The sequence below is a fragment of the Helobdella robusta genome, assembly GCF_000326865.2.
Source record: "Helobdella robusta unplaced genomic scaffold HELROscaffold_94, whole genome shotgun sequence".
In the NCBI taxonomy this organism is placed as follows: domain Eukaryota; kingdom Metazoa; phylum Annelida; class Clitellata; order Rhynchobdellida; family Glossiphoniidae; genus Helobdella; species Helobdella robusta.
Window position 1 is genome coordinate 79,439 of NW_008705537.1, and position 27,842 is coordinate 107,280.

At 32.9% G+C, this 27,842-nt stretch overlaps 3 protein-coding genes across 3 annotated transcripts in view; 2 read left to right on the top strand and 1 right to left on the bottom strand.

Annotated features, from left to right (window-relative positions):
* HELRODRAFT_116595 (hypothetical protein) overlaps nucleotides 1-1,698 on the top strand; it is a gene marked incomplete at its 3' end in the record, with an annotated part of 5,486 nt that extends 3,788 nt beyond the window's left edge. The window contains exons 7-9 of the mRNA XM_009033569.1: nucleotides 160-283; nucleotides 743-868; nucleotides 1,174-1,698. Of these exons, the coding sequence (XP_009031817.1) occupies nucleotides 160-283; nucleotides 743-868; nucleotides 1,174-1,698 (775 nt within the window). The remainder of the gene's footprint in view (nucleotides 1-159; nucleotides 284-742; nucleotides 869-1,173) is intronic.
* A 6,456-nt stretch (nucleotides 1,699-8,154) lies between these two features.
* On the bottom strand, nucleotides 8,155-22,079 carry HELRODRAFT_194688 (hypothetical protein; the record flags this gene model as incomplete). The annotated part of the gene is made up of 13 exons (XM_009033570.1): nucleotides 8,155-9,384; nucleotides 9,615-9,714; nucleotides 13,191-13,256; nucleotides 14,715-14,809; nucleotides 15,087-15,141; nucleotides 17,247-17,361; nucleotides 18,263-18,473; nucleotides 18,952-19,051; nucleotides 19,385-19,465; nucleotides 20,244-20,286; nucleotides 20,462-20,544; nucleotides 21,045-21,157; nucleotides 22,010-22,079. The coding sequence occupies 13 exons, from the start codon at nucleotides 22,077-22,079 to the stop codon at nucleotides 8,240-8,242; spliced, it is 2,277 nt and encodes a 758-aa protein (XP_009031818.1). The 3' UTR covers nucleotides 8,155-8,239.
* Nucleotides 22,080-23,131: 1,052 nt separating this feature from the next.
* On the top strand, nucleotides 23,132-25,098 carry HELRODRAFT_182845 (hypothetical protein; the record flags this gene model as incomplete). Its single annotated transcript, XM_009033571.1, has 3 exons — nucleotides 23,132-23,156; nucleotides 24,033-24,383; nucleotides 24,524-25,098. 3 exons carry the CDS (start codon nucleotides 23,132-23,134, stop codon nucleotides 25,096-25,098), a joined length of 951 nt encoding a protein of 316 aa, XP_009031819.1.
* Between the last annotated feature and the right edge of the window lie 2,744 nt (nucleotides 25,099-27,842).

Consider the following 27,842-nt stretch of genomic DNA (forward strand, 5'->3'; position numbering starts at 1 on the left):
AACAAACACAACAATAACAACACACTTTGCGGTTACACCACTTAACAACAACCCACACAACAACCACTTAGCAACAACCCACACAACAACAACAACATACTCAACAGCAACACAACAACAACAACACACTTTGCAACAACAACAACAACGCACGACCAGCTTCGGGAACATGAACTGCTCGTACAGACGGGGGCAGGTGGACAGGTGCGACCTCGCCAGGACCACCCTCGTCACCATCACCAACAACATCGGATCCATCGCTCGCATGTGTGCCGTCAATGAGGTCCCTCCCGTTGTGTGGTGGTGATGATGATAGTGGTGGTTGTAATGATGATGGTAGTGGTGATGATGGTGGTGGTGGTGATGATGGTGGTGGTGGTTGGCGGTGATGATGGTGATTGGAGGTGATGATGATGGTAGTTGGTGGTGATGGTGGTGATGATGGTGATTGGTGGTTGGTGGTGATGATGGTTGGTGGTAGTGGTGGTGATAATGGTGATTGGTGGTGATGATGATGATGGTATTTGGTGGCGGTGATGATGATGGGTATGTTTATGGCGTTGAGATGCAAGTTTATAGACATGCTGTTAGAAACTGCTGTGATGATTCTACTCATCATCATCATCAACTTAGCCATCATCGTCATCATCATCTTAGTCATCATCATCATCATCGTCAACTTAATGTCACTTCATTCATCACCACACTCATCGAACTGAACGCCACCACCACCACCGTGCAGAAGATAGAGAGGGTGGTGTTTGTGGGGAACTTTCTGAGGGTGAACACCATCTCCATGAAGCTGCTCTCCTACGCCATGGACTACTGGAGTGAGGGCACCATGAAGGCCCTCTTCCTCAAACATGAGGTGCCGCTGAAGGAGTGAATGATTGAATGGATGAATGAATGATTGAATGGATGAATGATTGAATGGATGAATGAATGATTGAATGGATGAATGATTGAATGGATGAATGAATGATTGAATGGATGAATGATTGAATGAATGGTTAACAATTTTTAACGTTATTAGCGTCATTATCATGTTTCATATCATTACCATATTGTCATCTCATTAACATATCATTACCATATTCTCATCTCATTAACATATCATTATTATATTATCATCTCATCATCATCTTCATCAGTATCATTATCTTTATCCCACAGGGATACTTTGGAGCGATGGGTTGCATCATGCAGCTGATAAAATCCGGATCATCTTCTTCCTCCATCACAACCATCATCACCATCACAACCACCACTACCATCATCATCATCACAAACACCATCATCACAATCACAACCACCATCATCACAACCACCATCACAACCACCATCATCACAACCACCATCACAACCACCATCATCACAACCATCATCACAACCACCATCATCACCTACACAACCAACATCGTTATCATCACCTTCATAACCATTATAATTATAATTATCAATATTATTATTATTATAATTATTATTACTTCACAACTCCTCCATCACACGAAAAAGACTTACACAAACATACACACACACAAACGAATATTGCGTTGTATATATTGTATGTGTATATATATATATATATATATATATATATATATGTGTATGTGTGTGTATAGTATATATATATATATATATATGTATGTATATGGTAATATAATATATATATGTATATATTGCATTTATATAATATAAACCGACCAATCAAATTTTACGTTTTTATGGTAATAATCATTATCGTTATCATCATCATTATCATCATAATTACCAACATCATCATCGTTATCATCACCATTATCATCATCATCACTCCACCACTCCAGTTTCATCATCATCACCACCACCACCGTCGAAGCCTCAGTGTATATTTCGTTATTATTATATATATTATTTTTATTAAATTGTTATTATTATTATCATTTGTTAACTTCGTCGTCATCGTCATGATTATCAATCCATCCATATCATTATCAACAAAATCATCATCATCAACAACATCATCATCATCATCATCAACAACAACATCATCATCAACAACATCATCATCAACAACATCATCATCATCATCAACAACATCATCATCAACATCATCATCATCATCATCAACAACATCATCAACAACATCATCATCAACAACAACAACAACATCATCACATACAAGATGTAATAATTGTTTTCTCGTCATCGTCATCATCATTATGATTCGTCATCATCATCATCATCACCGTCATCATCATCATCACCGTCATCATCATTATCAACACTGACTGTTTGTTTGGTTTATTTCTAACGTTTTTATAAATAATAATAATAATAAAATAATAATAATATAAATAATAAAAATGTGTTTTTATTAACTCTAGTTTATGATATTGTTGTTATAGAATTAAATATTATTATTATTATTATTATTATTATCATTTTTATCATCATCATCATTATTTACTGTTATTATTTGTTAATATCACAATCATTTCTGACGTTATTATTATTATTATTATTGATCAATTTTAATTTCATTTAGATGGGCGACTTTCCTACAAGCATTTGGTTGCTCTCTAGTTTACCCCTCTTTTTTTGAGAAAATAAAATAAATAAAATTATTGCTTTATTTTATTCTACATATTAATCATTATTATTTATTATTATTATTATTATTATTACGTATTATTCATTCCATTATGACAATAATAACAATAAAAACAATAATAATAACAATAACTTTAGCAAAGAATAATATTATAGACTGGAACAATAATAAAGTTAACAAATGATGTTAGTGCTTTTATTATTTCATTTATTTTTTATTATGAATATTGTTTTATTCTCTCTCTCTCTCTCTTTCTTTAGATATATATATAATATATATATAGAACATGGGTGTATATATATATATATATAGAATATAGGTGAGCTTAGTTGATCTGTCATCAAATACTTTATATATATATACATATATATATATATATATATATATATACATATATACACATACATATATATATATAACACGTAATCTAACATATATATATATAATATAATATACAGTAATTTATGAAATCTACTGAATTTCTAGCGTTGGGTAGTTTCTTTTACCAGCATATATATATATATATATATATATATATATATATAGTGGCATATATCGATTGATACGTAGATATATATATATATATATATAGATATATATATATATATATAAAATTTTATTATGTTTTTACATTATTTTCTTTATAAATAAAATATCAAGAAGAAAATTATCTTTGTTTTCGTATGTAAGTGTTTGTTTGTGTGTTTGTTGGTTTACAATCAATCAATCAATTAGCTTATAAAGCGCTATTTCGCTCCTCAATGAATTTCGCAAACCGATGAGTCTCTGAACTTCGTAAGTGATGGAGAAGTAGTCAGAGAAGTAGGTAGAGAGTTTCAGAGAAAAGGCCAGAAAAAGCAAATGCAGATTTAGCAAAAGAGTGTTTAACACGATTTAAGAAAAAGTGAGAGCAAGACGATCGTAAACCGGGCCGTTTAGATACCATTAATATATCTGATAAGTACTTAGGAAATAATTTAGATTGAGACTTATACATTAATGTGCAAATTATTTTATATTTTATAGGTAGCCAGTGAAAGAGAACAAGAAATTGGAGATATATGAGAAAAGAAAGGGTCACGAGCAACTACACAACCAGCAGAGTTGTGTAGTTGTAGTTGTGTAGCAGAGTTTTATACTCTATCCTTTACTTAAAGGATAGAGTATAGAATCAGGGAGACCATAGTAGAGCGAGTTGCAATAATCAATCCTAGATTAGACTAACGAAGTAACAAGAAGGAGAAGAGTAGGATCATCAAGAAAAGGCAAGAACAGTTTTTTTATTCTATGTAGATGAAAGTAAGAACTTCTAGCAACACTATTATTCTGAGAAGAAAGAGACATAGTGGAATCAAAGATAAAACCTAGACTACGAAACTTGTGAGAAACATCAAGAGTTTTAGAATCAGGTAATTAATTCAAATTTAGAAGGATTAAGTTTAAGGCACATAGAATCTGACCAAGCGATAATTGAAGAAAGACATAGAGATTGATTATGAAGAACACTATTGAGATTAGATGGAGGAAACGAAGTATAAATATAGGAGTCATAAGCATATAGTTGTCTAGAGAAAGAAAAGTTATTGATAATACGAGGTAGTTCAGATGTATAGAGTATAAATAGAAGAGGGCCAATGATAGAACGCTGAGGTACTCCGAAAGTAAGAGTAGAGGAGTTAGAAGTAGAATTATTGAGAACAACAGAAGAAAAACGATTACAGAGATAAGAAGAAAACCAAGATAGACAAGAATCAGTAATATTAAAAGGAAGATGTAGCAGCCTCAAGAGAATAGTATGGTCAACAGTATCAAAAGCAGAGTCAAGTGTAAGAAGAAAAGTAGGATTACTATCGTCACTAGAGAGTTTTATTCATTTTCATATTTCAAAGAAAATAAACAAACATTTAAATTTTATTTATCTATATACATTACAAACTTTTATTATTCATCAGCTTAAAATTCATGTATATTTGCATATAAAAAAGAAAATAATGTATGTACATATATATAAACGAATACACGAATATATATGTATGTATATATATATATATACATACACATGTATGTATGTGTTATATATGTATGGTATCTGTATATATATGTTATACATATAAATATGGTATATAGATTTTTATATTTAAGAATGTATATGATGTATGTTGATGAAAAAGGCCCAAAAATGGTCAAAAATAGTTTTTGACCGTCTCAATTTTATTATTATAAATATTTTTTATTCATTTTGATTGGAACATAATATGCTGATTGGATAGACGTAGAAAGGAATTAAATAGTAAAATAATAATCATAATAACCATAATAATAACCATAATCATAATAATAATGAATATAATAGCCATAATAATAATCTAAATCACAATAACAGCAATGATATAATAACAATAATAAGTCGAGAGTTTACAACACATGACGCAAATAGTGATAATAATATTAATATCAATAATTATTTGAACATATATATATATATATATATATATATATAATTATTTGTATATATACATACAGACATACAAATAATTATATATACAATAATTATTGATAATATATATATATATATAAGCATAGGAATGAAGATAGTTACGGTATATATATATATATATATATATATATATATATATATATACATACACAAAATACACATATATAATGGATGACCATTGTAAAGCTGAAAATTTCGCTTTTTAAAAAAATTTTATGTTAAATGTTTATTTATATATATATATATATATATATATATATATAATAAAATTTTGTAAAATACACTCTAAGTTATCAGGTTGTCAGCCACTTTCTTTTCAAGTTTTTCAACTTTCTCCTCAACTTCTTACGTAACACATCACAGATCCACATCGTCGTGTGAATGGTGGAGATCTCCAAGAACCACTGTCTGGGTGATGTTCAACTGAATTTGTTATATATATATATATATATATATTTTTTTTTTACAATATTCTATAAATTCTACCGAATGTTTGGCGTTAATATGTTTGTAGTTCGTTTTTTCGATTTTTCTCACTAAAGTTTTTTGGTGAACGTTTAGTTTATTAAAATTCAAAATAAACTTATTTTTCGAATTCATGCTGCAAATAAGACCATATTTCGATTCCGAATGAATCATCGTCAGTGCTCCTTGCTGTATATATAGGGAAATATTGACTTTGTCAAGATGAACTTTGACGTTGTAAAAATTAACTTTGGTGTTGTAAAATTGAACTTTGATGCGAATTAGGTGTCAGGTTTCTTTATTGGCTGGTCATCTTCTTTGGTCTCCTTTTCTTCATCGATATTCTTCTTTGTCACTATTTACGATGCTAGTTTTTATTACTTCTTTGTTTTCGTTGTTGGTTAAGCGCCGGGTTGGAATAACTTCCATAGAATATTGTAAAAATTATGGTCTATTACCAACATATATATATATATATATATATATATATATATATATATATATATTATATATATATATATAAACACATACATATAGTATTGTATGAATTCTACCAAATTGTGTTGGCAACAATTCGATAGAATTCATACAATGCTGTATAAAATATGGTCTCCTTCCAACACACACACACACACACACCACACGCACACACACACATAGAATTTAGTCAATAAAGATTTACTAAGACAAATTAAAGAATTCGAATATAAGTTGATAAACATAATAATTCGGTGGAATTTATCACACACACGCACACATACACACACACACACATACATATATATATATATATATATATATGTATGTAACATATATATCTATCGGTAACAAGTTCGGTTGTTATCATTGATTTAAATTACGAACGAAAGAAGTTGATAAGAGAGTTGAAAAACTTGAGAAGAAACGTCTGATTACTTTTAACTATATAATATATATATATATATATATATAATATTTAATATTTGCTATAATTAAAAAAATTTGAAAAGAACTGAATTTAAAGAAAAAAAAATTTTAAAAAAATTTCAAAAAAATTAGTCCATAAACTAGAGCTAATAATACTTGCACCCTACATAGTGATGATGACGACGACGACGACGATGATGAATATATTGGTGATGAAGATGACGATGGCGATGATAATGATGAATGTAATTATGATGATAATGATGATAATGATGAGAAGGATGATGAAGATGAGGATGATGAATATGATGATGTAGATGATGGTGGTGAAGAAGAAGGTGATGATGTGGCTATAGATGTGGCTATAATGATGATGAGGAAGATGATGATGATGAATATGATGATGTAGATAATGGTGGTGAAGATTATGGTGAAGAAGATGACGATTATGCGGAGGATGGTGACGATGATGATGACGATGATGAGAAGGATGGTGAATATGATGATGGTGATGAAGATGATGAAGAAAAAGACGGCGAAGTAGATGACGATTATGATGATGATGATGGTGAAGAAGATTATGCAGATGATGGTAACGATGATGATAATGATGGTGAGAAGGATGATGAATATGACGGTAAAGAAGATGATGATGAAGAAGAAGATAACGATGCTGAAGAAGATGAAGACGATGATGTGATACGATGAACATGTTGCTTGCTACTAAAACCTTCAACTAGCAGTTCGAGAAAAAAATTGAAATTATTCATTAGGCGTTAAAAAACTTGAAAATATTATTACATATAATAATGATGAATAATATTCTATATATAATTATAAATAATTATAATTATTATCTATTCTCAATATTATTATTATTAATATTAGTTATAAACAAAGAATAAACTAAAAATAATATTACATATAATAATAATGAATAATATTCTATATATAATTATAAATAACTATAATTATCATCTCTTCTCAATATTATTATTATTAATATTAATAATAAACAAAGAATAAACTAAAAATATCATTAAATATAATAATAATAATAAATAATATTTTACATATAATTATAAATAATTATTATCTATTCTCATAATTATTATTATTATCAATATCAATTATAAATATTGGCAGTTATGGCAATATTGGTCTGACTGAATATTATCTAGAAGAGAATTAATTTATGATGGATAAGCAGTTAGAAAAAAATATTTATATACATGTACAGTACATACATACACACATAAGCTTACATACATCACACGCACACACATACACACAAACATACATACATGAATAAGCAGTTGGAAAAAAATATTTATATACATACATACGCACATACATACACACACACATACACGCACACACACACACACATACACACACACATACATATATACATACAAACAAACATACACACATACATCCATGTATATATATATATCCTCATGCATGTACATACATGCACATACATACACACACATACATGCATGCATGCATGTATGTGTGCATAGGAAACGCGGAGATAAAAATATAGAAATTTGATTTTAAATTAATAAAATATGACATCAAATAATTACTTAATAATAATAGTAATAATAAATTATGATATACAATAACAATTTGTGATATTTAAAGATTAATAATCATAATATAAATTATGATGATAATAATAATAGCAATAATGATAATAATAAATTAATATATTATTATTTTAATTAATACTACAGCAGTGGCTGTCATTGTTGTTGCTGTTGTTGTTCTTATCATAATTTTGCTACGTAATCTCTGTCATGTATGAATACTTTGTTGTTGTTGTTATGGCTGCTGTTGTTGTTAATGTTATGGTTGTTGTTGTTGTTGTTGTTGTTGATGTTATGGTTGTTGTTGTGATATTGCAGTTGCCGAGTAGCACCGTTTAGAAATGTTGTTGAACTGTCATTATTATTATTGTTGTTATTATTATTGTTGTTGTTGTTATTATTATTATTGTTGTTGTTGTTGTTGGTCGCATTACCGTTATTGCCATCAGTAAGAACACCAGACGAAGTTGTTGCAGGCGCTGTCGAAATTGCTGTTGCGGCTGATGTTGATGTCGTCGCCAACACTGTTGCTGTTGTTGTTGCCAACACTGTTGCTGATGTTGATGTCGTCGCCAACATCGTTGCTGCTGCTGTTGTTGTTGAGTCTTTTAATATTACGTCATCGTCGTTGCCACCAGGGTCAGCGTGTTTCCCAACTGCAGCCCCAGCAGCGACAGGAACGTCATTTGAGAGCACGCCATTTGCAGCCGACCTCAACTTATCCTCAACAACGGACGCCGCGCTTTCCTCCACAATCTTCAAGTTCTCCCTCCCACCATCCGGAGGTATGATAATGATACTTTGACCTCGTTTCAAATTCCTAGCTGACCTACTTTTGGAAAAAGTGCTGCTAACTTTCCTAACGTCCGCGTTCGCTGGGCTGTTATCGTTGGACAGCTTGTCCTTAGCCCTGGATGACGATGTCGACGATTTTCGTGATGACCCACTTTTGTTTGACCTCATTTTCGCCGTTACGTCATCGCCGTCGTCATCATTCTTCAACTTTCCGGCATTCGATATTGTTCTGCCTCTACCATCATCATCATCATCATCTCGTTCATCGTCGGCATCATCATCATCATCGTCGTCGTCTTCCGGTCTACCCTTATTTTCAACGGCCACACCGAACGGCAAGTTGGGCAACTCGTCCGACCAGTTGGCCGGTTCCGGCGGCAGGTCCAGTCCCAGTTTCTTCAGCTCCGCCATGTTGTTTTTCAAACTCAACAAGATGGCGTCGTCGGCTTCCGGTCCAGAATTGAAGACCGGATTAGTGTCGAGGTGTTGGAAGAAGTTTAGCAGGTCGTCACAGGACATGCGGGTCAGGTCCTCTGCAGATGTGTGTGCGCATTAATGAGCTTAAGTACATAACAAGCATACATACGTTCGTACATGCATGCGTACATTGTACATGTACATGCATATAACATGGGGCAGAACCTGGCAATGATTATAGCTAATCAACGAAGAGTCTTACACGCATACACTGCGCATACGCTGATATCGTATACACACACATACATACAAACAAATAAACAAACAAACATATACACATACATACTTTGAAACATTTTTATAATGGTATAGCCCATGGCCACCAACAATCGTTCACCCTCTTTCATGTAAACATCCCACAACCTCAAGGTCAAACTGAAGGGCACCTGGTGGTGGTGATGATAATAGTTCGATGCTGATGATGATGCTTTTCTGGTTATAGCGATCTCAAGAATAGCATTAATGATGTTTATGACTACATTGACTATGATGACGACCGCAAATGTGGCAACAAACAACGGTGATGATGATGGTAATGATAATGATAACGATGGTAATGATGATGATGATGACGAATAACAACAACAACAATAATAACATTAATAATAATTGTGAATAGAGTTTTTAAGGCTGAACGTGACAAGGGTAACACTACCACCATTAAATAATAATAATAATAATAATAATAATAATAATAATAATAGGCTGTGCATGTCAAACATAAAAATAATAATGATAATAATAATAACAGTCATGATCAATCTATCAATCAATCTTCGTTTTGCGTCCAGAGACCCGGTTTCCCGAGGTAGGACGTTGTTTTCTTTGCCATCAACTTTTTGCGCCAAATTAGACGATCAGTTGTATCCATTTCATTTAAATTTAGAGCTTTCATGTCTTGCTCGATTGTTTGCGACCAGGACTTCTTTGGACGGCCTTTGGGACGTGTGCCAGGTACTTCAACATCTGCAAGAGAAGTTATGGCACTGTTTCCACTTCGTTTGACATGACCAAACCACCGCAGACGGTGTTGCCGGCATTCGTCCTTTATATCATCTAAACCAGCACGACGCAGGATTTCGGTAGATTTGATGTGGTCCTTTAGACTAATTCGTTGCATCCATCGGAGCATTTTCATGTCGGTTCGTTGAAGTTGTTGTTCCAGTTTGGTTGTCATTGGCCATGTTTCTGCACCATATAACAACACCGGACGTATCACAGATTTATACAGTCTTGATCGTAGTGGTAGTGGGATGTCACGCCGCATCAATATAGAGGCAAGGAGATGCCATTTATTCCAGGCTGCACGCATGCGTGCTCGAACGGCAGCTTCAGCTGTTCCAGTACAATCCAGAACATCCCCTAGATATTGAAACGATGTGACTTTCTCTATTTTAATGGCTTCAAAAACAGTGCTATTTCGAATTTGTTGTTGTTGATTGATGGCAACCAGGACAAACAAAATTGGACACTTTAGATAAAGTACCAATTATTTTTGAACAACGTTTGTGACACCACTGGTTACACTGCTGACACTTGATTGAATTGTTACCTACACCAGCTTTACAAACTGAACAGGGCCATCGTCTAGTAGCTGTGGATTGGATGGGTTCACCAGTGTTCATTGCTTTGGTTTTGCTGATGTTGACTTTGAATCCATGATCGGCGAGTCTGGTGTTCCAATCTTCATACATCTGTGCTGCATTCTGCTCAGACGTGGCTGTTAAAACGATATCATCAGCATATACTAGATTCCAAATGTCACCAGTGCGTATCGGTTTTGTGATTTCTTCCATCACAGTTATAAATAACAGTGGACTGAGAATCGAGCCTTGGTGAACTCCAACGCCGATGTCAAATGCATCTGTGTTTCCAACCGTTGTGCTGACAAAAGTCTTAGTATTCGTATACATTTCCATCACAAGTCGAACAAGATATTCTGGAATGAATTGTCGACGTAGACTCCATCTGATTGCTTCACGGGGAACTCGATCAAATGCTTTTTCAAGGTCTACAAAAATGTGTGATAGTTGTTGATGCTTTGCGAGGTACTTCTCTTGCAGTTGCCGAAGGATGTGAATTGCATCAATTGTTGATTTCCCCGCTGGGAAACCAAATTGATAATTTCCGATTGTGATGCACGACTTTAATCTTCTCTCAATGATTTTTTCGAAAATTTTCAGGGAGTGTTCTAACAGACGTATACCCCGATATGATGAACAGTTCAATGGATCACCTTTGCCTTTGTATAGAGGAACTGTCATGCTATAGTTCCATTCAGTCGGCATTGAGCAATTTCTCCAGATTTCACGGCAAAGTTGTAGTAACGTTTGGATACCTGCAGTACCAGATGCTTTGATAATGTCATTTGTGAGTCCCGAGGACCCTGCTGCCTTTCCATCCTTCATAGCTTTCAGAGCTTCTGTAAGCTCCTCTAAAGTGATGTCTGGAATCGGACCTTCGATGGGTGGAGCGTCAAAGTTAACATTGATGGGATTTGTTTCGTTTAACAGACGGTTGAAGCATTCTCTCCACTGTAGCTTGATCTCATCTTGTTCAAGAACCATCTCATTTTTGTCGTTTTTGATACATGAGGCACCAACTATGTCTTTTTTCGTACGCTTTGCTTGTTTTGCTATACGATACAGAGATTTCATTTATTCACCTTTGCTTTTAGTGAGCCACTCTCTGCACTGATCTGTCCGAGCCAGTGCAACTTGACGTTTTGCATAGTTGTTCTTCTCACGGAAAATTTTATGGTCATCTACAGACTTTGATTTTTGCCATTGCTTGTATGCAACTTTCTTTTCAGCTATTGCATTTTGTACACTGTCATTCCACCGCCAAGTGTCACGTTCATGCTGACGTTTTGTACCAGTTTTCCAACAAACTGTAGTTGCAGCGTTCGTTAAAACGGTTTTGTATGTACTCCAATCTGTACTGGCTTGCGATTGGTGGTCTAACTGTGTGGCGACAATCTGTTGAAATTTTTCTCGATGAATATTGCTTTTCAGCTTCCACGTTTTGATTCTCCGAGGCATTTGTTTAGACTTATGTTTTGACAGTTCGACAACCAAGTCTGCCACAAGGAGTCTATGTTGGGCGACACATGATTCGCCTGGTATAACTTTGACGTTTTTAAACAGCCTTCGGTGTGGTTGCTTGACAGCAAAGAAATCAATTTGCGTGGCTGATGGCCCACTTTTGTATGTTATGAGATGTTCCAACCTCTTTCTAAAATATGTGTTCAGTAAACAAAACCCGTGACTTTCAGCAAACTCAAGGATGCGGTTGCCATCTTCATTCCGTTTTCCATAGCCAAAACCGCCATGTACGTTGTCAAAACCATAATGTGACAAGGGTAACACTACTATCGTTAAATAATAATAATAATAATAGGCTGTGCATGTCAAACATAAAAATAATAATGATAATAATAATAACAGTCATGATAATAATAATAATAATAATAATAATAATAACAGTGATGATAATAATAGTCCTAATAATAATTATGAGAACATCCTTTTATTTTCTAACTCCAAATACCGAATATCAATAATGAAATAATTACAAAATTCTATTAATCTAAAATGCTCGTCACTGCAAGTGAGAACATTTTAAAGGGACTGGTTTAATTGCTCAATTGGGGTTCAATCATTCTTATTATTTTGGCGTTATCAATCAAATTTTATGATAAAAATAGAGTTGCAATAAAGTTAATAATAATAATAATTATTATTATTAATATTATTATTATAATACAAACAATTAATAACAATAATGCAATAAGAAATAATATATATATAACTACCCTACCCTAAATACAACAATAAGAAATATGTATATACAACCACCCTACCCTATCTAGGAAGCACTGCAGGTACCATTTTATGGTGTACAACGTTGCTGATATGGAATGTTTCAACTGGAAAGAATAATAATAATATTAATAATAATAGCAATAATATTAATTATAATAACTATAAAAATTATTATATGATGATAATTACTATACATATACATATATAAATATATATATATATATAATAACGATGACGATGAAAATGGTTACAAAGGATAATAAAAATCATCATCATAAGAATAAAAATAGCAGTGAGTGCAGTCGTACTAACAAAAACAACAACAACAATAATAATAATAAATAACATAATAGCAGGAATAACAATAGTTATAATCAGGCCCTGGAAGAGAAGGTTAAGTTGGAGGGGGTAGGAGGGTCATTTGGAACGGCCCTCCGAATTTAAGGGGTCGCCAAATTTAAGGGATCTCTAAAAAAGACCTTATGTAAAATGCTGCTTTCTAGAGGAAAACTCCAGAGCTTAGAAAGTAATGAAGTGAGAATTTTTTAAGAATAAAAACTGGAATAATGTCAAATGGAGATGTTCTGTTGGGCAAAGAGTTGACAAGCTTTAGAACTTTTTCTGAGGTGGCGACTGAAAAAGAAGAAAAAAGTGAGAAAGAAAGAGGTCCATGGCTTGGAGAAGGATTGCTAGAAGAAGCAAATGTTGTAGCAATTGACGGTTAGGTTAGTTCTTTTAAGGTCTTTTTTTCATCATTATTATTATACAATGTTCTTGCTGGCATGAGTGATCACGAGGCCCAACAAACAGCATGCGCAAGGTAATAAATAATATTATTAGAAAGGGAACGAGATTTTTTTTGTAACAAAATAAGAAAGGGTTAGGGTTAGGGTTACTAAGTTACTAATACTAAGTTATTGACCAGGGTAAAATTTTAAGTATATATCGAGCCTGGCGACCCAACGAGATGACAAAATGAAAATACAGAATGTGTAGAAGAGACGAAAAATAAACTATTTCTCGATTGACCGAATTTATATAGCTATAAGTAGCTTGTACAATTCAACTGCCTCACTAGCGAAAAATAAACTTTGGCCAACAAGTAAAAATAAATAGAATTTAGAATTCCAGAAAGACCACAAATCAATCGGCTAATCTTCTCACATGCTTCTAGCACACTCAACACTAAAATATATATATTTAATTAAAAATGAAATCTATTTTAGTTAATTAATCTATTTATTTAAAAAAGAAAATCTATTTATCCAATTTAGAAAGAAATCTTGTTATTTATAGCAGTAATTTTTTGTAATAATTTAGGGACAGGGGAGTTACAAGACACTGGTTATAACAACCATACTGCTATGACTACAATAACACTTTTAATAATAAACATTAATCAAATTAATCAAAAATACTCTTGCTTCTACTACTGCTTCTACTACTACTACTACTACAACTACTACTACAACTACTACTACTACTAATACTACTACTACTACTACTAGTGCTGCTGCTGCTACTACCACTACTACTGCTGCTTCAAGTACAGGTGCACTTACAAAGTGTTTGTGCACTCTTGGCAGACATTTTTCTAGTATCTTGTCATGATGCTGCTGAAACCGAAACAACTTGGGGAATCCCGGAATGAAAAACCCTGAATAATTTTTCAATGATAATAATAACAATAACAAAAATAATAATAATAAATTATTAATAGCAATATCATTGACAAAAAATTAGTTATATAATATAATAATATTCTATTTATACAAAAAATCCAAATATGGAAAAAATTATTCTAACATTATTCATATCATTGCTATTATATTGCATAAATATTATTATTACCATCACTATTTATATCATTATTATTATTATTATTTATTATTATTATTTATTATTATTATTTATATTATTATTATTATCATTACCATGCATGGCGTGTGTTCTATTGCTAAAGAGTGCCGACAAGGACCAAAAAGCATCCTAAAAATAAAAAATAATAAAAATAATAATAACAATAATAATATTGGGAACCTCCTTTTATTCTCCCACAAAAACATACATTGAAAATTCTAACAAAAGAGTTAAAACAATTCAATAAGGTGATAGGGTAACGATAGTAGTGGCAGTAGGCGGGTGCAGAGCGGTACAACATATTTAAATTAGCATTATCGGTTGTCTCTGTCACAATAAACTCAGTACGATGACCTTATAACAGAGTTTATCAATTCATCATTAAAAGAAATTGGCCATTGAACTTTAGATAAAAACAGACTGAAATTGTTATAAAAACCAACAGGAGATATCTCAAACGTATTAATAATAATTGAGCAATGTTTATAATTGTTATATAAATAGCAGCGTAAACTGTCAGAATATTTATTTCTTTTATATTGTCTTAAGGACTCCAGGTTGGTTTCATGGCACACAGTTAGTTCAAGAATTTCAATTTGATCATCAAGAAGTATGGCTATATCGGGTGGCAGTGTGTTGAACAGCTGTGAAATTGGGTAGACGTCATTCGACTCAAAGTCCGCAAATATGAAGCAATTTGCAGGAACGTATACATTCTGACAGTTTACGCTGCTATTTATATAACAATCATAAACATTGCTCAATTATTTCTTAAGTACTTATCAGATATATTAATTGAGCCTAAACGCCCCGGTTCACGATCGTCTTCTTGTTCTCACTTATTTAGTATATTTATCTTGCTAGCGGTGCTGTGGAGCCGCAGTTGGAAACTACATGTTTGTTTGTCTGACGGGAGCTGCAAAGAGGGCATAGAGGACTTGGTATTTTGCCCCACATAAATAGATTAGCATTTGTTGGCAGTTGTTGAACCAGGTATTTTATTACAAACTTGTATAGGACTCCAGCATTATTTTTCGTCGACTTTGACCAGGCTTCAATTAAATCAACAAGTTTCTGAGCGCCTTCTGTGCTGTGCGCTATGATTGCCTAACCGTCGGCAAACTAGAGCCCTGGTCTCGAAATTAAATCTGAAGTTGGATTCCAGAGATAGCCATATTGTTTATATTCTTGACTATCTAGAATTTTCATGAGAGAGTTGAAAGCGATATTGAAAAGCAGCGGTGAACTTGAATCGCCTTGGAGGACACCCACACCCTTCCGGACCGGTATTGCTTGTGTGAGTTCACCGTTGATTGACATTGAATAAATTGATGTTATTAAACCATTGATGTTTTAGAATAGAATCGATGAGATGATGGCTCATCTCGCCAAACGCATTTCTCAAATCCAACAATGCGACAACAATGGTTCGTTGATGGCGTTTGGCATTTTTCATCAGGTGAGATAGCATTTGTGTAGGATTAGGGTTAGTCCATCAATTGTAGGGTAAAACCATTTTAGAATACTTTTGCTGATGAAATTATTTTTGTCGAGAAAGTTATACAATCGTGATTTTATGAACGCCAAAAAAATTTTGTAGAGTATTGGTTGTAGGGTAATCGGGCGAAAATTTAAAGAATTATTAGCATCGCCTTTTTGTAGATTAGGATGGTAAGCCCCCTGCGCCAGCACTGAGATATTGTAGTTGAGCGCCAACATATTACCAACAATTTGAGCAAATATGTTCTTAATATTGGGCATCTTTTAAAGGTTAGTTATGATATTTGGTCCGGCGGACATGCAGATGCTTTTGATTTGCTTTCACGAACAATTGCTGTAATCTCGCCGTATGTTGGCGGTTCCAAATTGCCAAAGAAATGCCTAGAATGTTGTTGACTTACCCCATTCAAATAAGTTTGCATCAGTGGGAAGCTGTTGTATTAAATATTTTCTAGTAAACTTATAGAGCACCCTCGGTAATCCTTCGACGTTTGTGATGGGAAAATGTACTCACGAAATGTTACAATAATAACAATAATAATAATAATAACAATAATAATAATAACAATAATATTCATAATAATAATATCAGTTTTACAGCAATCTCATCACCATCACACAAATATCATCATCATCACACCAATATAATCATCATCCCACCAACACCATCACCACCACAATTTCACCATCACCACAACGATGCCATCACCATCCTCCTTCTGCCCATCCATCACCTCCTCGTTCATGTACATGAGTAAAACGGCTGCAATCTGACTCATGCCCTGGCAGTAGCCAACTTCAACGTTGTATGCCGAGTAGGCAGATAGCACCCAGAACAGGTCCTGCTGCCTGTTTAGGAAAAGTTAAATTGGGTCAGGTCATGTAGCATGGCAAGCAATAGGGAAACTGGGTCATGTCATCATAATCGGGTCGAGTCATGTCGTGTCAAATCATAACAGAGTAGGCAGACAGCACCCAGAACAGGTCATGTAGCTGGCAAGCAATAGGGAAACTGGGCCAAGTCATGTCGCGTCATCATGATCGGATCGAGTCACGTCACGTCACAGATAGCACCCAGAACAGATCCTGATGTTTTTAGGGAAAATTAAATTGGGTCAGGTCATGTAGCATGGCAAACAATAGGGAAACTGGGTCAGGTCATGTCATGATAATCGGGTCGAGTCACGTCACGTCAAGTCACAACAGAGAGCTGTGTGGGAAGTAAGTCGAGTGAGATAAGTTGCGTCAAATGGCAGAGGTGGAAATTAGGCGAGGTCGAGTTTACTACTGGCGAGGTCGAGTTTACTACTGCAACAAAATGAAATCAAATGGGAAGTTGTATAGAGATACAAATTAGGTCAAGCCAAATGGTGACGACAGTATAATATAGAAATTAGGTCAGATCATGTTTATTCAACGGTATTGCGTCAGTAAAATATTGATGAATATATGAATCGGGTTACATTTGGCAAATGCATAATTTACAACCACAATAATATGCAAATGACAAACATTAACAAACAAGTCGACCTATTTAATAATTCATAACATATGGGTCAAGTTAAGGTCAGCTAGTTCATTTCTGTAACATCGCTGGACAGCTGACACCATTACAACTATCATTACTACTATAGTACAAAGAATATAAACATTTCAAAATCCAATTAAATAGGTCAGATAAGGTCAAAACTCAGAGGTCAAAACTTCATGATCCAGATAGATAAAATTTGAATTAACTAGGTCAACTAACTTGACGTCATATCTCCTGTAGAACATCACGTGATTTCGGTAGGTTCTGTTGATATCTAGGTCGATCTGTCTGGCGTCGTATCCGTGCCTCGGAGCCAAAAGTTTTAGCCTGTCATAGACGCCTGCCTGCTCCTGTTTCATCCTGGGAATTTCCAGGAGCAAGTTCCAGACGCGGCCCCGCAAGGAATCCGGAATTCCTTTGTACAATCTCTCTGTCAACTGTTCGATGTTGATCGGTTGGTTGGTTGGTTGATAGGTGGGTGGTTTGTTGGTTGGTCGGTTGGGTGGTTGGTTGGTTGGTTAATAGATGGGTGATTTGATGGTTGGTTGATAGGTGGGTGGTTTGTTGGTTGGTTGGTCGGTTGGGTGGTTGGTTGATAGATGGGTGATTTGATGGTTGGTTGGTTGATTGCTAGGTTGGGTGGTTGGTTGGTTGGTAGGTGGGTGATTTGTTGGTTGGTTGGTCGGTTGGTTGGTTGATAGATGGGTGGTTTGTTGGTTGGTTGGTTGATTGCTAGGTTGGGTGTTTGGTTGGTTGGTTGGTTAATAGGTGGGTGGTTTGTTGGTTGGTTGATTGGTTGGTTGGTGGTTGGTTGGGTAATTGGTTGGGTGGTTGGTTGGTTAGTTGGTTGGTTGGTGGTTCGTTGGTTGGTTGGGTTGTTGGTTGGGTGGTCGGTTGCGCCTCTCAACTTTTGCTGCCTCGACAGTGACCGGGTTCGAACGCGAACAGATTTCCGCCAATCAGACAAACTCTGCGAGTGTGTGTCTGTTGTTGTTGCTGGTTGGACTTCTTCGAGTGATGATGAGTGATACGAACGACACACGTGTGTGTGTGTGCATGAGAAAATGAATGAATGAATGAATGAATGAATGAATGCATGCCAATTAAAACAAAGTAGTGATGAAAGCTGAGCTGACAAATGATTCAAATATTATTAGCAATAAAAAATAAAAATATTAAAAAAGAATCTATTATAATTATAATTGCAAGTGTTGGTGTGATAATTATGAACATTATTTTATTTTAATTGTTGTTGTTGTTATTATTATTATCACCATTATACTATCACCACCACCATCATCATCACCATCACCATCGTCATTACCACCACTATCACGTGACCTTCTCCCCCGGCAGTGACTCCTCCCACTTGGTGATCATCTTCCGCCATTTTTGCGTCCTCTTCATCTCAGTCTGCTTGTGCTGGGTTGGTGGCAGATGGGTTTGATGGATGGATGAATGGATGAGTGGATGAATGGATGGATTGGTGGAAGGTAAGAAGAATGGATGAATGATTGTCTGTCTCAGTATGCTTGTACTGGGTTGGTGGCGGATGGGTTGGATGGATGGATGAATGGATGGGTGGATGAATGGATGGATTGGTGGATGGTAAGAAGAATGGATGAATGGTTGAGCTAATGAATGAGTGAAATAATTGATGAATGAATGAACAGGTATGGTGATTAGGTGGATAGGTAGGTATGGTGGGTTGAATGGATTGGTGGATGGTAGAATGGACTGAAGATTGGTTAAGCTAATGAATGAGTGAAATAATAGATGGATGAATAAACAGATAAATGAAGGAATGCATGTATGGTACAAACAGGTATGTTGATAGATGGAGAAAGATGATTGAACTGAAGAATCTATAAAAATTAAATGAATGAATGAGTGAGTAACATGAATGAAACAGTGAATGAATGATGGAGTGTCTGAATTGGGAAAGAAGCAAAAAAAATGAATGAAAGAAAGAATGCAGCAAACAATGAATAAATGAATCAAACAAATAATTGAATGAATGAACGAATGAATAAATGAATGGATTGAATGAATGAATGAATGAACGAATAAATAAATGAATGAATGAATGAATAAATGAATGAATGAATGAATAAATGAATGGATTGAATGAATGAATGATTGAGTGAATGAATGAATGAATTGAACGAGAGAATGAAGAAATGAAACAACATTCACCTACCTTGACCTCCTTCATCGACAGCGCTTTTGGTAAGGCAGTTTTGCTGATGGAGGAAGGAAAAATTGGAGATCATCATCATGATTGCCCATTTGATAATAATAATAATAATTATAATAATAACAATTATAATAATAACTATAATAATAATAACAATAACAACAACAACAATAAGAATAATAAATACTATTTCGATTCGCTTAAGAGAACACAGAACTAACTGGATGAAGCCGTATCGATCCGTCGTCTTGTATATCTCGTATTCAGGGTCGTCCCATGGCTCCAATGTTACTCTGTCACGCCCCTACATATATATATATATATATATATATATATATAGGATTATTTGTGTAGTTAAATAGGGCCCTTTTTTAAAACCTGAGATTTTCAACCACCAAAGTATATTTCATAACCCAGTCAACTAGCTAAAATGGTAAATGAGAAATTGTACATAATGAATGGTAAGTGTACAATGAATGATATAATTGAGGATGGGATGGAAATAATTTGGCTACAGCCTTTTCTTAATGGTGTTAATAGTGCTGCTACGACTGCCACTACCACAGCCACTACAACTGCTGCTGCCACTACCACTACTGCTATTTATAATAATACTAATACAACTAACTTAACTGATCAGTAAATATAATACTGCTGCTGCTACTACTACTACTTTACTACTACTTTACTACTACTACTTCAATGTTGCAACTACTACTACTACTAGTGCTACTACTACCACTACTACTAATAATAATAATAATAACAATAATATTAATAATGATAATAAATAATAATACTTACAACGGTGTACTTATGAAATATTTCTTTCCTTTCTTGCTTGGCCACTTTCCTCAACTCGTCCTCTTTTTTGGTTGTCGGCTTCGACAGCGTAGGAACTAATTTAGACTTGGCTGCTGTTTTTTTCATTGATATTCAAAGTATTATTCAAAATATTCTTCTAAAGGATTCAAATTTATAATTTGAAATTTTGTTTTTGATTAGCAGCAGTTGGGGAAAATAAATGATCATTTCATTTTACTAATCACAAACTTTACTTAGTACTAAACATGAGTCTTATGTAATAAATAAGTTCAAACTTTATAAGAAGAAACTTATTTTACAATGTTAAAAGTACATTAATTCTGCAATTAGTATTAAATAATAATAATAATAAATTAACAAATATTAATATATTTAGCAAATCTAACTAAATAAAATAGCAATTACATTACATTACTTAGTAATGATTACTACAACTAGTAGTCACTTTGTTAGTTTAAAGGAAAAAATAAAAATGTTACAAAAAGGTAAATAACTAATTTAACTTAATTTACTAATAAATTAAAGTAGATTTTTAAATTAAAATAACACTAATATAATATTATTATGTCATATTTTATGTAAAAAACCAGCACTGACATTTCACTGATTTCACCAAATGTCAAAATGAAACTTACACATCATGAAAGATCTGAATTCATCCTCTACTACTTTCCCAATGCTTTTGGCCCGTGGTCTCGAACGAAACTTCACTCACGTCACGTCCTAAAATTAGTCGAAGCTCACAGATGATCACAACAGTACAGTTCAGTAGATCGGATGGTCATTAATTTGAGCGAATCCTCAAATAAAATCAAAAAACTTTAAAATTTAAACTTATTTTTTAATGCGTTTGAAAGATTTAAAATTTTTAATTAAAAAAATATTTTCTTTCATTATTCAATTTAAAAACCTTTAAAAGTTAAAAATAAAAACTGTCGCTCAACTTAGATTAATATTAAAGTTGTAGATTTGAAAAACCAGGTGCCCTAAAAATGGTTTCACGTGGTTCCACATTGGAGTTTTTCAAAAAAAAAAGATTTCCTGTTCAACAATCAACATGAATGTTGGTTTTAATGTAAATTTCCTTCTTCACGTCCAATTACAAACGTTAAAATATTTTCCGTTTTTGAATATACTTTTATTGGTGAAACATTCCAAGGAAGCTCGAATTGCTCTGAGAACGAAGTACGAACCAATAAATAAGATATACAGAGTTATTTTCAAATTTTAAAACAAATATTTTATAAAATGCACCTTAATTATTATACCTTCTTGTCTCTCCGATTTATAGGAAATTATTATTTTTGAAATTATCTTATAACCACATTTAATTAAAATATCAAGTTTTAACTTATTTAATTATTCATTCTAACCATCGATTAAGCCTTACCTAGAACAGAACATTATTTGAAAAAAGTTTGAAAGAAATAAATAATATTAATAAAACAAAAAAGTTTATCAAATAAAAATTGAAGAACTGAAAATGAAATAATGCAACTAGTTGACAAAATCCAAAGTATTTAGTTATACGGTGCAGAACCATTCTTAAGGACAGCAATATTAAAATTCAGCACGTAGCGGCATAAACCAAGTTGTTCAGATCACTTGTCATAATTTTTTTGTGCTTGAGCAAAAGTACAAACTGAGGTGTTTTTTTTCTTCTTTCGGTAGAGTTTCAATATTTAGAATTTTTGTTTTTTTAAATTACCGTTTTTTGTTATTGAAGAGAATAAAAAGTGTAATTCAATTTTTCGATAACGTCTAATAAAAACAATCAACATATTTCATATTTTTTAAAAACTTTAACCGTTAATTGTTCAAAAACTATTTTTTAAATCGTAAAATTGAAGCATTGTTGGCTTAAAATTAAAATGAGCATAGGAATATTTTCATCTATTTATCAATAAAATATTTCTTCAATACCTAGTAGTTAAAATATCTATCAGAAGAAGCGTAAAATATTGCATAAATAAACAGTCTTCTAACTTTCATCATTTTTTAAAATTATTTTAAGTTTGTAACTGCGTAACTTGCGTCCTATATTTGTATATCACTAATTTTACAAAATGTCTCTCACCGGTCACTTACGAAGTATCTTATCAATAAATTTTGTAGTATTTGAGTATCACTAACAATTCAAAATATATAAACACAAGATATTAGGTTAAGTGGTTTGGTTTGCATAATCAAATTAATCAATTAATTGGATCCGTCATTCTTCCAAATGTCTTTTACCAGTCACTCACAAATTACTGTACCAATAAATTTAGTAGCTAGCCGGTGAGCAAAACTTTTAATTTGAAAGTTGATAGAAAAAAGGTTAAGCTAACGAAAAATTATGATATTGATCGGGAAGTAGAACAGAAAAACCTTGGATTCATAAAAATTTTCTTTTTGAGACAATATATTTCATTAATCATTCAAATCAGAATAATTGGCTGTAGGATGGCTTAAATTTGTTTAAAAAAAATTGACCACCATTTTTATTTATAATCACACAATTATGCATATCAACATTTACTGTTAAAAACCAGTGGTCCTGGGCCGAATTTGCCCTAATTTTAATGGTGTGAAGAGCTGAAATAGTTTTCAGTCCAAAATTTTACAAATTTATATAGAAATTTCGCTCAATTGTGTTTTAACCATGGCGAAATTTTCAATTCAGCCCCTTCTGCTTACGCACTTGAATATTTATATAATAATATTAATAATAATAACATATATTATATTATTCAATTTATTGCAGGATTACAAAATGCAATGAGTGGATTAATACATACATACTATACATATAGGCTACATGTACGGAGGAAAGTCCTTGTTCTTATACCATTTGTAGTTAGGATTGAATGCAGATTGTGGTGTTTTTTAGTAAATGTTATATCATTCATTCATTCATTACTTATGACAAAATTTAGAATATATATATATATATATATATATATATATATATATATATATATACAGTATTAGAAATTAGCTTGCAAGAAAGATATTCAATTTTAGCAGACAGAGTGAAAAGTGTTTATTCAAAAGCAAGTATTCCTACAATAGAAGTGAATAGCACAATCATTAGGATTAGAAGACTTATGGATAAAGTACATACACTTGAAAAATATTCAGATGCAAAAAGAACATCAGACACGTTCACTGAGAAGTTGAATTCTTTTAAGCAGTTATTTGACATTTGTACCTGCAAATGCTTTGATTCGGGAATTAGAGATAGGAACTTATGCACGTGCCCACTGCCAAATAAAATTCCATTGATAGAGTGGGATTTCTGGGTTGACCAGAAAACTGTTAGAAATATGATAATTGGTGGAGTAGACAAAGAAACGACAGCAACACTGGAAGAGAGACAAAAACGCAAATTGAACTTGATGCATTAGATCAGGCTGTGGTTCGTCCTGTTCTCTAAAATAACTGCTACTTTGCGCATGCTGAAAACATTCTCTTAGCTGCAGTTAGTGATAGTGATATGGAAATTCGTCGTTTTTCAGTAGAACAAATAATAAGAGCAAGAGAGAAGCAGAAGCAAGAGAGTAACATACCGGTTCGCGTCTTTGATAAGAAGGATATAACATTAAATCTGGCTGCTGAAAACATTCTCTTAGCTGCAGTTAGTGATAGTGATATGGAAATTCGTCGTTTTTCAGTAGAACAAATAATAAGAGCAAGAGAGAAGCAGAAGCAAGAGAGTAACATACCGGTTCGCGTCTTTGATAAGAAGGATATAACATTAAATCTGGCTGCGACATCGTTCATTAACATGATTGACTGGGACCAGAGTAATGTTACGTCTCCTCCGATGCTATCACACCTTTCAAATGATCAACTTACTTACACACATCCAATACTACTGCCCGATGTTCCATGTCATTCACAGGCAGTAGAGAGAACAATTAAAGACGTTAGCGCTGCCAGTTGTAAAGTTTATGGGAGAAAGTCCCGTCATGGCATGGTGTTGCAGAGTAAGAAATTCAGATTAGAGATACCAAAAATAGACAGCAAGAAAGATTTTATTAACAGTTAGGTTAAACAACTTTGTATTGTTGCTGTTTAACATTGATTCGTTACAGTTTACATTCTTTTTAATTTGTAATACATTGCAATACATTACACTAACATTGGGTATTTATGTAGTCTTTCTAGTCAGAGTTGGGACCTGTAGACACTGTCCATAAAATAAAAAGTGAGGTTTTTTCAAACGAGTACATCAAAAAGCAACTTTTTAGACATGTACAGGATCTCCAACTTAATATTTTGTACATTTTGACTCACCTTAATATATATATATTGTATATATAACAAATAATATTATTTATATATATATATATATATATATGTATATATATATATATGTATGTATATATATATATATATATAATTGAGATCAATTGAACTAAAACAATAATTACAATTTTAATAAGAAAATTTATTATTATAATGAATGAGATTATTGTGAGATTATTGTTAATAAAAAAATATTATTATTGTTATTATAAAAATTATTATTATTGTTTTTGTTAACATAATAATATTATTATTAATATCAAAAATATTACCGAAAATGCTATGATTTCTAAGATACTTTGCGGCTCGATTATTTGGATGAGAGTTATTTTAAATCGTTAAATGAATTTAAAAAAAATAAATTTGAATGCGTTTCGAGTAGACTTAATGCCACAGTCGTAAGATTTCAATCAGACTTAGAACAGTTAAAATGTTGAAATTTTGAACTTAACCCAATTTTTGCTAGTATAGCTAAAATTAGGATGGTGACATAATTTTTGATTATTACTCCAATTTTTGGTCCATTTGATACTTAAAAATGGTGTTTCTACTCTAAAAACGATATAGAAAGTCGGTGTATCTGAAGGTTATGGTAGAAAGCTGTTGGAGTTATGAGTCATACTCTGTATTGAATCTTTTTGGAAGTAATTGTGATTCAGTGAAAAAGGTCAAAGCTTGATGAAAAAAGGGCGAGGTTTTTTTGAACAACTGTATAGAACTTGGTCTTCTTCCTAATTTTACCAAACTAACCTCGACCAGCCGATCAAGCTTAACTACCGAGCAAGAACGTGAGCAACGCCTACTACATCTTAATCGGGAGTTAGATAATAAACGACATATTGTGAACGATATTACAACTAATTTAAACAATTTGAATCAAAATTTTAACAACCTTCAAATAACCAATGATAATAAAATACCTATTGAAACATGGTTACAACAAACAGCAACTTCACAACGACACCGCGTCAAACTTCGTACCAACAATAAACTTATAAACCTTTTAAAAGCAAGCAACAAAGATAATAACCGTTTCATCAACCTTAGTACCCATAATCTAACTCAACAACAAATAGATTTTCTAAACTTGGGCCTAAATTGCCACTACATCAACAAACCGCGAAATATTGACAAACAGATAGAGGTAGAAAAACTAATGGAAAATATTTTACAGTTACAACAAAAACACAAAATAATTGTCAACCCATCAATTGCTATACATCTTCAATCCGAATCGAAAAAACAACGTGGTGTGTTTAACAGCAAAATTTTAACAAACAGCATGAAAGTAGCTGCTAAAGAGATTAGAAATAATAAAGACATAATAGTTCGTCGTGCTGATAAATCCTCAATGTACGTCATTTTAAATAAAACAGACTATCTTGATAAATTAAGTAGTATTGTCAATGATGTTTCAAAATTCCAAGCGATGGATTCTGACCCCACCCCTAAATTAAAAACCGATCTTAATAATATTATTCGAAAAATAAATAAGTACCTACCTGATGATGAAAAACTATCAATACTTATAGGAGAATACAAACCTGGTTATTTGTATGGAAACGTCAAAACACACAAACCTAACAATCCTCTAAGACCCATAATCAGTCAGATACCTACCGTCACTTATCCAATCGCCAAATTTTTAAACAAAATTCTTACTCCGTACATACCTGATGGCTACAACGTCAAATCATCAAAAGAATTCATCCAAATTTTAAACAACAACAATTCATCTGACTACATTGCCTCTCTTGATGTTGAATCGTTATTCACCAATGTGCCAGTCAAAGAAACTATTGACATTATCATCAAAACTGTTTATTCCTCACATATGACTGCATTAAAAATTCCTAAAAATCTATTGAAAAATATGTTAAAAATATGTACAATGCAGGCACCATTCTTCAGTCCTACGGGCCAATTGTATCAACAGATCGATGGAATAGCCATGGGATCGCCACTGGGTGTCCTATTTGCCAATTTTTATGTAGGATATTTAGAAAGCGAAACTTTCAAAAAACATCCGGAACTTAAACCACATATCTATATACGTTACGTAGACGACATTTTTATCTCATATAGCAATCCAGACTATGTTCAACAACTCTTAATGATCTTCAACCAGTCAAAAATTAATTTCACAATAGAACACGAAGCCAATAGATCTCTACCATTCCTTGATGTTCTTGTTAAACATGACAACCATAATTTTACAACTTCTGTTTACATAAAAAATACCAATAAAGGCATCTGCTTAAATGGAATAAGTGAGTGCACTGAAGGTTATAAAATCAGCACAATTAGATCATTCATCAATCGCGCATTTACACACTCGACAACAGTTGAACATGCTCAATCGGAAATCAAACGTGTCACTAAATTACTTGTTAACAATAACTACGACCTAAATCAGATTGAAAAAGTCATTATTCAGGTTAACAATAAATTCAATAACAATAACAACAACAATAACAACAATGA